This window comes from Panicum virgatum, chromosome 7N, assembly GCF_016808335.1.
Source record: "Panicum virgatum strain AP13 chromosome 7N, P.virgatum_v5, whole genome shotgun sequence".
NCBI lineage: Eukaryota > Viridiplantae > Streptophyta > Magnoliopsida > Poales > Poaceae > Panicum > Panicum virgatum.
Window position 1 is genome coordinate 32297197 of NC_053151.1, and position 14456 is coordinate 32311652.

At 49.4% G+C, this 14456-nt stretch overlaps 1 protein-coding gene across 1 annotated transcript; it reads left to right on the forward strand.

Moving 5' to 3' along the window:
• The first annotated feature begins 799 nt into the window (after positions 1-799).
• Positions 800-2688, forward strand: LOC120684074 (7-deoxyloganetin glucosyltransferase-like). The gene is made up of 2 exons (XM_039966174.1): positions 800-1397; positions 1503-2688. The coding sequence occupies exons 1-2, from the start codon at positions 890-892 to the stop codon at positions 2456-2458; spliced, it is 1464 nt and encodes a 487-aa protein (XP_039822108.1). The 5' UTR covers positions 800-889; the 3' UTR covers positions 2459-2688.
• The last annotated feature ends 11768 nt before the right edge of the window (positions 2689-14456 follow it).

Sequence of the window (14456 nt, forward strand, 5' to 3'; positions counted from 1 at the left end):
AAAAAACGTTCGACCTCAGTAATCTAGTCCGATGTGGCTTCTTCTTCCTCCGTGCGTCTATTTTCCTGGCGCTCAGGTCAGGATCGGATCTCTAATGGCGGCTGACAGAAAGTACAGTTCAAGATATACGGTTCTCGCAGAAAAATCAAGGTATGCCGACCGCCATATCTCGCCATACCGTGTCCTCCGCCCCTGAACGGGAAGTATAAATCATAAGAAAACCCTAGCCTCTCTCAGCCCCATCCTTAGATGTCACTTGAGAGTGAGGAGTGAGCAGAACACACAAGACAACTAGAGAGAAGAGAGGAAGAATAAGGAGAAGGAGATCTGATCAAATTTGGTGGCTATGAACCGATCGGCTTTAAGTCAAACGTGCTTGGATTTGCGCCAAACTTGGTGAGCTCGTTCTACACTTGATAAACTTTTCTTTGAAGAACTTTTCTTTAGAATAACAAATTACATTTCATTTTTAGAAGAGTGATTTGATAAACTTTAACTTTTCTAGGAAAGGTATTTTCACATTTTTTCCTAACACAGTTGGCCATATAATTTTAATCACCAGATAAAACGGCACCAAAAAGAAAAAGTAATTAACACACCACCGTACTTTTTCAGAACAAGTAGTTCCTTATTCAAATGAACATGATCAGATCCAGATCGTCCAGAATTCTGGCGACAGGTACAGTAATGACAAGCTGGCTGCTCTAATTGCACGATAGCAACAGAAACAGTATCTTAATCTTCCCCTCTAGACCTCTAGTAGCTCGCTCTACTGCTCTCTATATAAACAGCCCCTTCCTCACGCTGTCACACAAGACATACTGTGTACACAGCCGTCACAAGTTCACCTGCACGCCTGCACACCACTGCACGGCGCAGATCGATCGACATGGGCTCTGTCGCCGCCGACCGGCCGCACGCCGTGTGCGTGCCGTTCGCGGCGCAGGGCCACGTCACGCCGATGCTGAAGCTGGCCAAGGCCCTCCACTGCTGGGGCTTCCACGTCACCTTCGTGAACACGGAGTACAACCACCGCCGCCTCCTCCGCTCCCGCGCCGCCGGCGCGCTCGACGGCCTCCCGGGATTCAGCTTTGCCGCCATCCCGGAGGGCCTGCCGCCGTCCGACGTCGACGCCACCCAGGACGTGCCGTCGCTCTGCCGCGCCACCATGGAGAACTGCCTCCCGCACTTCAGGAGCCTCCTCGCGGAGCTCAACGCCTCCCCGGACGCGCCGCCGGTCACCTGCGTCGTCGGCGACAACGTCATGAGCTTCACCGTGGAAGCCGCCAGGGAGATCGGCGTGCCGTGCGCGCTTCTCTGGACGTCCAGCACCTGCGGCTACGTGGGCTACCGCTACTACCGCACCCTCATCGACGAGGGCGTCTTCCCTCTCAAAGGTGACAAGTTGCCAACACCTCTCGCACGGCGCACGGGCACGGCCACACCACACGCATCCTAGTCAAGTTCTCAGTGCTCACACGTATCTTTTTGGTGAGATGCAGAGGAGCAGCTGACGAACGGGTTCTTTGACACGCCGGTGGACAACGCGCCCGGGTTGAGCAAGCACACCCGGTTCAAGGACCTCCCAAGTTTCATCCGCTCGACGGACCCCGACGAGTTCATGGTCCACTTCGCCCTCAAGGTGACGGAGCAGATAGCCAGCGCGGACGCCGTCATCCTCAACACCTTGTACGAGCTCGAGCAGGAGGCGGTCGACGCCATGCGCGCCATGATCCCGCCTGCAGAGTCCATCTACGCCGTCGGCCCGCTCGCCTTGCTCGCCCAGCAGATCGTGCCCCAGGGCGGCCAGCTCGACGCGCTGGGCTCCAGCCTCTGGAAGGAGGACGTGTCCTGCCTCGACTGGCTCGACGGCAGGGAGCCCGGTTCTGTGGTGTACGTGAACTACGGGAGCATCACGGTGATGACGAACGAGGAGCTGGTGGAGTTCGCGTGGGGGCTGGCCAATAGCGGCCACGCCTTCCTGTGGGTCATCCGGCCGGACCTCGTCAACGGCGACGCCGCCGTGCTGCCGCCGGAGTTCCTGGAGGCCATCAGGGGCCGCGGCCACCTGGCGACCTGGTGCCCGCAGGAGGCGGTGCTGCGGCACGAGGCGGTGGGCGTGTTCCTGACGCACTCCGGGTGGAACTCGACGCTGGAGAGCCTTTGCGCCGGGGTGCCGATGCTGTGCTGGCCCTTCTTCGCGGAGCAGCAGACCAACTGCCGGTACAAGTGCGCGGAGTGGGGCGTGGCCATGGAGATCGGTCAGGACGTTCGGCGGGAGGCCGTGGAGGGGAAGATACGGGAGGCCATGGGCGGGGAGAAAGGGAAGGAGATGCGGCGCCGCGCGGCGGAGTGGCGGGAGGCCGCCGTGCACGCGACGCGGCCCGGCGGGGGCTCGTACGCCAGCCTCGAGAAGCTGGTGGCCGACGTGCTCCTGTCGGGTGGCAAGAGGTCTTAATTCATTGCCACAGGGGCTGTCCTGCCACCAGTGTGTGTTCGTGATCCGTGAAATGAATACGGCGCAACCGAATGTCAATTCAATCTGCAGCTGCGCGTGAACCCTAATGCGAGTAAATAAAGTGCTCTCTGTATTGCATTAGTGAAAGAAGAGAAATTATTTTCCTTGCCAAATAGAGTGTGGTATGCACTGTCAGATGATTATTGCAATACATAAGGCTTACAAAATTACTATGTTGTGTCCGACTATCGGTCTTCTACTCACACCAGATTTTCCAAAATTGAAGGAGACGGAAAGGACTTTTTCCTTTCTTTTTCTTTAAGGGTAGATCTTGGTGGTTTCAGGGATGGCAATTCCACCCGCGGATGCGGGTATCCGCGGATTTTAAACCCAATGGATACGGGTGCAGGTTTGATATTTCACCCGTGGGTGGACCCGCACCCGCACCCGCATATTGCGGGTGCGGGTGCGGATTTGAGATTCCACCCGCGGGTGGACCCGCATCCGTCCGGGAAAAAAAAACCACAACCCAAACTATTTAGATAAGGTCAATCCCAACTATCCTAACTACAAAATGAGCACATAACTTATGAATTTATTGTTAGTTTGTCCTTATTACTTTGAACTAATGGATTTGATGCTAGTTTGCTCTTATTACTTATAGAAATGTGTTATTTGACTGTTTAAATTGATGAATTTGTACATTTTTATTACATCTGTTGTTAGACCCGCGGGCACCCGAAACCCGCCCGAAATCCGCGGGTGCGGGTGCAAAAATGCACCCGCGGGTTTGCTCGCGGGCGGGTTTTTTCCAATCCCGCGGGTTTGCCTGCGGGCGGGTTTTCGCCAAACCCGCACCCACACCCGCGGGTGCCATCTCTAGGTGGTTTCGTGGTCTAGCTCGATCGCAGCATCACAAAAGGCTGCAGTCTGTGTATTCTTCGGCCCACGACGATCTAAAACCCATGCAGTTTTTGCTCCTTTCCTGGACCCTTTTTTCGGGATTTTTTTCATTTTTGTATTTAAAAAAATTAAAATTTCAAAAATATATGGCGGTTTCGAAAAATTTCAAAACTATACCCCTGTCGCCCTTTGCCTGGGCGACAGGGGGCATGTCGCCCTCTGGCTGGGCGACAGGACCTAAATGTAAAAAAAATTACATTTAGGTCCTGGCGCCCGGGACGCATTAAACAGCGAACTTGTAAAATAGATATAAAATCGTCGAAAAATCGGAAAAATACAAACTCAACTGTTCTGGATTCTATGAAACAAGATCTACAACTTTTGTTATATAAAGTTTTTCATTTTATCAATGTATCTTGCTCTATTTTAAATACTAGTTAAATGCACTTTTATTTAAATCTCATGATCCATCCTTTGGATGCATGTCATCTTTGGCCAGAGTGTTGCATATGGTAAGCATAGGCTTGTACAAAATTGGTAGGCCCAGAAAACATTTCTAGAATAAGTTTTTAAATTAAATCTTGCAACATGTCTAGTTTAAATGAGTTATTTATCCATGCTGCTATACTGAGTTTTAGAAGCCATAACTTTTACAGTACCATTATTTTATTTCCTAAGAGCTACAAAAAAAGTTTGGTAAATTTTAGATAAGCACAACTAGACCAAATAAATTATTTCAAATTTTTCTAGGTACAAGAACTATTTTTCTTGATTTAGTGCATTTACCTTAGTCATAATTCATTTGAAACTTTTTATATAGAGAAATAACAACAAAACAAGTGTCCTGTGAAATTTTGGTTAATTTTTGATTTAGTTATCTATATTTAAAATTATTTTTGCATGAAAATCAATATATTTAGTTTTAGTTTTAATTTGATCTTTAAATGCATAAAATAATAGGGTTTTTTTTGCATGAAATCATGAACCATAAATTGTTGCATTATTTTGGCAAATTATTTAGTTGGTAGTCACATGAAATAATAGGTTTTCTTGCATAAAATTCAATTTGTTGATATAAATTCAATTTGACATTAGAAACACATGAAATAATAGGTTTTCTTGCATAAAATCATGAAACTTGCAATTCTAATTATCTTTATTTAAGTTTGAAATTATAATTCATGAAATAATATGTATTTTAAATTCGTATCTTATTCTTTTTTTGTGTTTTGCATGTAAAAATATAATTGGCAGAAATTTTTTTGCCGAGTGTCTCGGCCTTTGCCGAGTGCCACCTGATCTGGCACTCGGCAACTTTGCCGAGTGCCCTGATCTGGCACTTGGCAAAGCCCGAGTTGCCGAGTGCCAGATCAGGGCACTCGGCAAAGCGTCGTAATAACCCCCCCTACCGGCTCACGCGCCCTCACTCATTCGCTTACTCAAACCTCGCTCACCCGCCGACCCGCCCCGCCCCGCCCCGCCGCCGCCGGACGCCTGGTGCCGCCTCGCTCCCGCCCCGCCGCCGCCGGACGCCCTCGCACCGTCGCCGCCTGGCGCTGTTGTTGTCGGTCAAAACCCACCGGCGAGTAGTGACAGGCAACACGAAGAGCCGGGAGGTCGCCGGGGCGCTGGCAGGCACTGCTCCCTCGTCAACGGCCCACAATTCCAGCACACGCCGCGGCTTTGTAAGACGCAGGGCGTGCCACCTGGCCTATACCCGATCAGGAAGGTGCGAACGTGCTTGTGACGATTTGCCTGCATACACAAACACGTGGAAACATAAGTCCGAGCCGTAGTCGGCTCCCCGGGACGACTCTTGCATCGGCTTTAAAGAGCCGATCGAGTTCCGGTGTCAGATTGGATCTGCTTGTATCCGGATATTGATAAATAAGGCAAATAACTGTAAAACTACTTCAATTAAATCTAGCTAATCTAATCCACGACGGTAAAAGCCTCACTGCTAGATCGGAACATCCTACACGTAATTGGGCCTAAGGAGCGTAATAAATAACTAAACCTTAACTAGAATAGAGGCCTAAGAACAAGCTAAAGCCGATTCCCGGATCAATTCCCTGTTAAGACTAAGGCAAAGCATCTAATACATCACCGGATCATCCAACCCGTTTGCAAGGCTTAACCTAGCAGATATTACGCCAATTCTTAAGCATAAGAACAAACCGTAACAGATTAGATCTACTAGATGGAAAAGAAGCACTGAGTACGACATCAGATTGACTGCGGCACCAGTGTCAACCAACATCCTGTTCACAGGCTTGCCATCGATGAGGCCCTTGAGATACAATCCTTTCAGGTGCTTGTAGCTTTTCTCCTTGGGCTTCTCGAAGATGAACGGCTGTGGGCCGAGATCCAGCTGCGCGATGGCCAATTCCTCCAGTTGGGGCACCCGAAACTCCGACGGGAGCACGAACACCATGTTCACATCAGCCGATCGCTTGCCATCGGCTCTTGGCTGCTTGGGGCGCCACTCCCTCCTTGGAGGGCGCCTTTCCACCCTCCGTGGGTGCCTGACTTGCTCTACGAGATCTGGACGCGCTTTCCTCAGCACTTCGAGGTACCTTGCTTCCGCCTCCTCGAGATTGCGTAAGCGCTGCACCCTGCGCTTCTGTGAGCGGCTGAGCCCGTCAGGACACCATCGTGGACGATGATACTTATTTTCCTCTTCTAGCTCAAGATCATCCCTGGATGGCCGCCTAACATGGTCGTCGTGACGTGTTCTGGGCCCCAAGCGCTGGAAGACAGATGTCTCGACTGGCTGGCGTCCCCGAGGCCTACACTCCAAGCAATTATCTATAGTAGGCAATCGGCTCATGCCGGAATTCCAACAGTACCGGAAGAACGGGCAATGCCAGTGGTTGTGTATAGCCTGGCGCCTCCCCAGCGTCCTTCCTGTGCGGTGCTCATACTCCTCCTCTTCTGATTCATATCGGCGGCGCAACTTGTGCTGGTACTGGTGTTTTCCAAAAGCCAATTAGAAGCTGGGAGTTGATTGCGGATGTGACACACTTGTTCTTCAGTAACATGTTGCTGCTCTGGCTCGTCTTCATCCTGAGGCCGTTTGCCAGAAGCGGCCTCTTTCCTCTGCTCGTCACGGCGGCGCATGAGTCCCGCCATGTTGATCTGGAATGCCAAGTTCCGGCCCTCAGGTCCAAGATCCGACAGCTCCACCATGTTAGCTTTTGGGAATGGTTGACTGTCCACCTTCATCGTGTGTTGGGCCAGAATTAATCGGCCTTGCTCGATAGCCGACTGGATCTGCCGACGTAGCTCCTTGCAGTCATTTGTGGCATGGGTGAACGAGTGGTGCCACTTGCAGTACAGCCTCCCCTGCAGCTCTTGCGTCATTGGCAGCTTGTGATTCTCTAGGAGCTTCAACTGCTTCTCCTTGAGCAGTAAGTCGAATATATGCTCTACCTTGGCCACGTCAAAGTCAAAGCCCTTCACAAGTCCCTTCTGTTTGACCCACTTGCACGAGACGGGGTTTGCCCCCCGAGTCCACTCTGCTACAGCCACTTCTTGTTCCTTGCCAGAATCATCGGAATCACCTGCTTGGGACATGTTGACATGGCGCTTGAATTTTTCCTGGTACAGATCAGGGTGGTAGTGTTCATAAGCCGTGAGCTTCTGCACCATGTGTGCCAGAGAAGTGAATTCCAATTGAAAAGCCAGATCCTTGATCGGCTTAGCGAGTCCCAGAACTGCCTCCTTCTCTGTGATGTGCGATGAGTAGCATCGATTTTTGACCTCTCTGGAATGTTGCACGTACTCCGACACACTTTCCCCTCGCTTCTGCTTGACTTGGGTGAGGTCAGCAATCCCAACTTCGGCAGCCTCTAAATGATACTGGGTGTGGAACTGATCTTCCAGCTGCCTCCAAGTCCGGATCGAATCTGGGGGTAGCGATATATACCATCCAAAAGCTGAACATGTGATAGACTGGGAGAAGAAACGGACCCTCAGAGGATCCGATACCGAAATCATCCCAAGCTGCGTTAGGTATCGGCTCACATGTTCAATGGAGCTGGCTCCTTCTGGTTCGCTGAATTTGGTGAACTCTGGGAGCCGATACTTGGGTGGCAATGGGATCAAGTCATAATCACTTAGATACGGCTTGGAATAGCTGATCGCCTTTCTCTTGGGCAGGATGCCAAAATGGTCCCTCAGTATTGCACTTACCTGCTCCACACTAAGAACTCCTGGGGCCGAGGGCTCAGCACTCGGCCCGGTAGCGTACTTCGCCAGCCATGCCTATTTCTCCGCGTCTGCCCCTGAGGCCCCTGTACTCCCCAGCTGCCCCGCGCATGTTGGGCTGATGCTGTTAGGTATGTACACGCACGTGTAGCCATACGGGATCTCCTTAGGCGGCTCGTTCAGGAACTGGCCTTCTCCAGGGTCACCGCCGATCTTGTAGACGACGTAGATCGGCGAACTCTGCGGTCCTGCTGCCGCGAGTGAGTACGATACTGGCGGCCTAGATTGCAATGCAGTTTCCCCCCTGTGGGTCCCCAGGAGTGGTCCCGATGGGGAGTACTGTTTCTTGATCACCTCCTGGACAACACGATGTGCCACGCGCTCGAGCTCGTTCACCAGGCTTTCTGAGTGCCGATGAAGCGTGTGAGCCACCATATAATTCATCTCCTGGCGAAGGGCTCTGGTGCGTTCCTCTGATGGCACGGACAGATCAACGTTGTCGAGAGCGCCCTCTGGTGAGAACCCCTTCCACCTGATGCCGTGGTTGCGGGTCCTCTCGAAAGAGCCGATGAGATCGGCTTCAAACTGAGCTTTGACCTCATCATATTTTTGCTTGTGTTCTGGAGTCAGCTCTTCATACGTGACAGGTTTGGTAACCGGCGGAATAGAAGCTTGGTCTTGAGGTCCAGTCATCTCTGCGGCGGGCGTTGTTGTTGATGAAGGTCCCACCGTGCGTGCCAGAATGTGTTGTCGGTCAAAACCCACCGACGAGTAGTGACAGGCAACACGAAGAGCCGGGAGGTCACCGGGGCGCTGGCAGGTACTGCTCCCTCGTCAACGGCCCACAATTCCAGCACACGCCGCGGCTTTGTAAGACGCAGGGCGTGCCACCTGACCTATACCCGATTAGGAAGGTGCGAACGTGCTTGCGACAATTTGCCTGCATACACAAACACGTGGAAACATAAGTCCGAGCCGTAGTCGGCTCCCCGGGACGACTCTTGCATCGGCTTTAAAGAGCCGATCGAGTCCCGGTGTCAGATTGGATCTGCTTTTATCCGGATATTGATAAATAAGGCAAATAACTGTAAAACTACTTCAATTAAATCTAGCTAATCTAATCCACGACGGTAAAAGCCTCACTGCTAGATCGGAACATCCTACACGTAATTGGGCCTAATGAGCGTAATAAATAAGTAAACCTTAACTAGAATAGAGGCCTAAGAACAAGCTAAAGCCGATTCCCGGATCAATTTCCTGTTAAGACTAAGACAAAGCATCTAATACATCACCGGATCATCCAACCCATTTGCAAGGCCTAACCTAGCAGATATTACGCCAATTTTTAAGCATAAGAACAAACCGTAACAGATTAGATCTACTAGATGGAAAAGAAGCAGGGTGTTGTCTCCGTGCAACTAATTCTATGCAACAAGAATTAGCATAAGATTTAAACGTGGCTGCACAGAAACAACATGATATTCGTAGGTGGTAAGCAACAAAAGCATAATGAATCTACTAAAAGCCATGCTACGAACATCAAGATAACTAGTACTACTCGCCATCAAAAATGCTTCAGTACGAGTAATACCAAGGTAAAAGTAAGAACAATGCTGCCCTGATCGCAAGAAGCGATCAGGGCAGCATGGCGCTTAATTGGATGAAACCCTAGAATTAGGGGTGCGATGCGCCGAGAGTTGTTGATTGCAAACGTGATGACGTTCTTCTTTACAAATACCATAGGATACATATTTATAGTCCGGAGACTAGGGAAACAATCTAAACTAATGTGTACATATCAGACTCTATCTCTAACTCAATCTGAACTAAATCTAAGGATACATGGCCCACATGGCCCAAATGCTCACGCAGGAGCCGATTCGTAAGCCTTCTTCAATTTCTTCATTAAGCCCAACTCATTCGCGGCCCATTAATTAACCTGTTAAATTATGGCGATAACAGCTGCCTCGCGCCGCCGCCGTCCCCGCCTCACGCCGCGGCGAGAAGCCGCCGGCGGCTCCCTGCCTGTAGCCCCGCCTCCACGCCGGTGGCCTGCCCGAGGCTCGAGGCCCGGCGCCTCCACGCCACCGCCGACGCCGCGCTTCGGCTCGTCGGCGCCCAAGGGCGCCTCCCCGCCGCGCCGCCCCGCCCCCTCCCCGCCGCCGCCAACTTCTCCCCAGCCGAGGCACCAAGGTATTTTTTTAAATTATTTAGTTCAATATTTAGATGTTGTTTATTTAATTTATTTAAAATGATTTTGTATATAGTATATTTAGAGTGGTTTAGTTTAGGTGCATATAGATTTTATATGTTAATTGTTTATAATACTTTTAAGGCTGCTTTAGTTTATTGAGTTAGGTTATTTTAGATTATATAGATATCGACAAATGTATTTTATATTTAGTTAGTTTATTGATGATTATATTTTGAAGAGTAACCCGCGAATATGTTAGAGCACATACACCAGTTAGGCGTCTCCCGTTCAAAAAAGATACGGTTGGAAGTATGCAGATATTTGCATATTGATGGTCGTATCTATTTCGAATTGTCCACGTTTTTTGACAGCCCGAGGATGCGTAGATGGGGTTAGTTTATATGGTCCACTCCGATCCGAGGCAGAGTTTTGGCATCATCTCCCTGTTGTTCTTCGGATACACAATCTCTCTTTCGAGACGTGTATCTGGAGAACAGCGGGGAGGTGCTGCCGAAATTTTGTCTTGGATAGAAGTGGATCATATAAACTGACCTCATCTACGCATGGTCGGGTGGGATTAGGACCTATCTTTACCTACTAGAGTCTAAGTCGAACGTCTACATGCATTTAAATTTGATAGTAGTCGCTGATATCTTGGAAGATGGATGACGGTGAGTGGATGTACACCGGCCGGGTAACTCGAGCTAGCATGACCAATGAATGGATTGAGAAGACTAACGAGTTCTTGGAAGGGGCATGGGCGCAAGTTGAAGGGTCGAGATTCATGTGGTGTCCCTGCAAGAGTTGTGGAAACCAGAAACGAAAGACAAAGAATGTCATGGGTGAACATCTTGGCAATTATGGATTTACGCCAGACTATACCTGGTGGATCTTTCACGGTGAAGCCCACCGTATGAGGGACGAGGTCGTGAGGCAACGCATCGATGAATGCGATGCTGCTGGTGGGATTGGAGACATGTTAGACGACTATGAGGAGGCACATTTCGGTGAAGGACCGCAGGAGGAGGAGCCAGAGGCAAGCACAAAGGCGTTTTACGAGATGTTGGAGGCGGCACAGAAACCTCTTCACGGCCAAACAAAGGTTTCTCAGCTGGACGGCATTGGACGCCTTATGGCCTTAAAGTCCCAGTTTGGCCTGAGCCGAGACGCCTTTGATAGTATGTTGACCGTTTTTGGGAGCATGCTTCCGAAAGATCACATTCTGCCCAAGACAATGTATCAGGCGACGAAAATCCTTAGTGCACTGAAGATGCCATATGAGCAGATACATTCTTGTCCTAATGGGTGCATCTTATTTAGGAAAGAGCACGAGGCTGAAACTTACTGTCCAAAATGCAAAGCCTCAAGATTCCTGGAGGTGGATGCTGGTGACGGTCAGGCTAAGAGGCAGCTCACGATTCCTGTGAAAATCGTACGTTACCTTCCGTTCATTCAGATGATCCAAAGACTCTATATGACCGAGGAAACCGCGAAACAGATGACATGGCACAAAAAAGGTGTTCGATACAACCCAGATAAGATGGTGCATCCCTCTGACGGTGAGTCATGGACTCATTTTGATGAGATTCATCATAAGAAAGCTAAAGAAGCTCATAATGTACATGTTGCGCTAGCAACCGATGGGTTCAATCCTTATGGTATGATGGCCGCATCGTACTCATGTTGGCCCGTGTTCGTTATTCCCTTAAATCTCCCCCCCGGCGTTCTCTTTCAACGACAAACCATATTCGTGTCTTTGATTATTCCTGAGCGCCCAGGGAATAAAATGAGTGTTTACATGGAGCCTCTAATCGATGAGTTGATCAAAGCATGGGAGGAGGGGGTGTGGACGTACGACCGAGCGACAAAGACAAACTTCGGAATGTATGTGTGGTACCACTACTCTCTGCATGACCTCCCAGCATATGACATTTTCTGCGGGTGGTGTACTCATGGAAAGTTCCCATGCCCAACATGCAAGTCAACTCTGCAGTTCATTTGGTTGAGAAAGGGGGGCAAGTATTCGTCGTTTGACAAACATCGACAATTCCTTCCTGCTGACCATCCATTTAGAAGAGACATTAAGAACTTCACGAAAGGTGTCGTAGTTACACAATCTGCACCGCAGATGCTGACGGGTGCCGTGCTTCATGCTCAGATAGATGCTCTCCAGGTCAATGATGCAGGTAGTTTTGTGGGATATGGCCAAGAACATTCCTGGACTCAGGTCTCTGGCTTGTGGAGGCTTCCCTATATTAATGATCTCCTCCTTCCACGCAATATTGATGCCATGCACAATGAAAAGAATTGGGGCGGGGCTCTTTTTGGAACTGTCATGGACATTCCTGATAAGACGAAGGACAACGTCAAGCCTCGAGTGGATCTGTCAACGTTGTGCGATAGACCAAGATACGAAATGAAGATTCCGAGAACCATGAAGAGTGGTGCCGTATCATGCTATACGTGTTGACCAACCTTTCCGAGGTGGAGTCGTATATTGTGTAAGTACTCAACATTGTGCCCAATTCACGAGTTTCCGTTTCACAAGTTTTCACTACTTAGCATCCAACCCCCTTTGTCATTTTTGATACAGGGAATTTCAACAACTATTTTGGCGTCGCTCAAGGGCTCCAACCCCGATGGAAATGGAGAGTCTTCTTAAAAATGGCGCGGGAAATTCACAACCCGATTTCATTTATTGGTTTCAACAGAAGGTAGTCTTGAATTCATAGTTCTATTCTATTTCGTTGTCCTCAAACTATATGACAAACTATCATGCATACGCTTGCAGGGCCAAACTGATTAGTCCATGAGTGCCGAGTTGAGACAGGTTGCCGATGGTTGTAGCTACAGGGTCAAGTCGTTTAACGTTTATGACGTGAATGGATATCGCTTCCACACAATGACATACGAGCAGAGTCGACCCAATCGAAAAACCACTAATACCGGCATTTTTACGCCAGGTCAAGACGGAGTCGAGTATTACGGAAGAGTTGAAAAAATATACGAACTCAAGTTTCATGGTTCTGTACCGCTCACTCCAGTCATTTTCAAATGCCATTGGTTTGATCCAACATTAGAAAGACATACCCCTAGTGTTGGTCTAGTCGAAATTCGACAGGATTCAACATTACAAGGTGAAGATGTGTACATTGTGGCTCAACGAGCCATACAAGTTTATTATCTCTCATACCCGTGCCAAACCGACCACCGTCTTCGGGGTTGGGATATTGTGTATAAAGTATCGCCACACGGCAAACTAACTCTCCCAAACAACGAAGATTACAAAAATGATAGATAGTTTTTTCAAGAAGAGGGGCTACAATGGAGTTTTGAGATAGACTTATCTGACGAGATTGGAATGGAAGTCGACAATGAAAGGGAAGTTGACGAGGAAGGTGGAGATGAGGTTCAAAATATTCAGGACTTACAATTACTAGAGCGACTACGTTTAGGCAGAGACAGTGAAGACGACATTCCTCCTTCGGATTCTGCTGGTTATGTTGACATAGCTGATAGTGATGATGAGGATTACGATCCAGCTAATCCCGATTATGATGACTACTTCTAAAACATGTAGGACTCGCAATATTTAATATGTATTATGCTAATTTGTAGTTATATTTTCTTTATTTTCATTTATTTGCAAGTATTGTTTATCCTGACTAATTCGTTCACTCCTTTTGATTTCAGGTAACTAAACAAAGATGCCAGACGGTCACAAGATGACTTGGCTGAGCTCCTTGTACAAAGGCAGTGGTGGAGGAGGCGGTAGTGGGTCCGACGCACCCGAGGGGTCCGGGAGCCGTAGTGTTTGCAAAGGTGGTAGAGGAGGGGGAGGGAAAGGGAGACAGAGAGGGAGGGGTGGAGGAGGAGGTAGTGGGAGTGGTGGAGGAGGTAAGGTGAGGAGGGGGAGGAGGGAGAGGACCCCTTCTCCTGTAGAGGAGGAGGAGGAGGAGGAGAGGGTGGAGGACCAGGGGAGCGAGGAGGAGGAGGAGCACATGGAGGGGGACGAGGAGGAGGTCGAGGAGGGGGTGGCAGGAGATGAGCGGGTGGTGTGGTTGCGTGGACCGTCGCAACTCCCGCGGCGTCCGATACCTCTAGCGAGACGCCCGATGATTCGGCCACTAGAGCCTAAGTAAGTATGTTTGTACTTATTTATTATGGATTACATATATTTAAAATTGCAATACTAACTAAAATTTTACCTTAAACACTCTTGCAGGGGGTGGTTTTTTTGTGCAGCCTGGTGAGCACAAACGGAAGCCCAATGGTATCTTGGGTCTTTTGTGCCGGCTGCACTTCCCCGAGCTCGTGATGCATGCCGGGGTGCTGGAGCTGGCATACACATGGGACCACTACATGGCCAGCCCGGACGCTACTGATCGCGAAGGAAGGAACTTTACCACCAAAGCGAGGCGGGTGGTCGGGGAGTTGTGTGTAAGTCATCCTCGCACAAAAATGGTTGAAATATCACATTCTGTTTCAATTTTTGGAATAATGATTGCAATTATCTTGTGGGTATATATGCAGGATTTCTACAGGTGCGAGGAAGGCTATGAGGCCCGGGCAAACGAGCGGGCTCACCAAGCTTGCTACAAGCTGGTGAAGGACATGCACTACGAGGCGCGTGTCCAGGCCGTCGTTGTGTAATGCGCCGAGTTCGAGAAGAGGAGTGTCAAGAAACCAGCC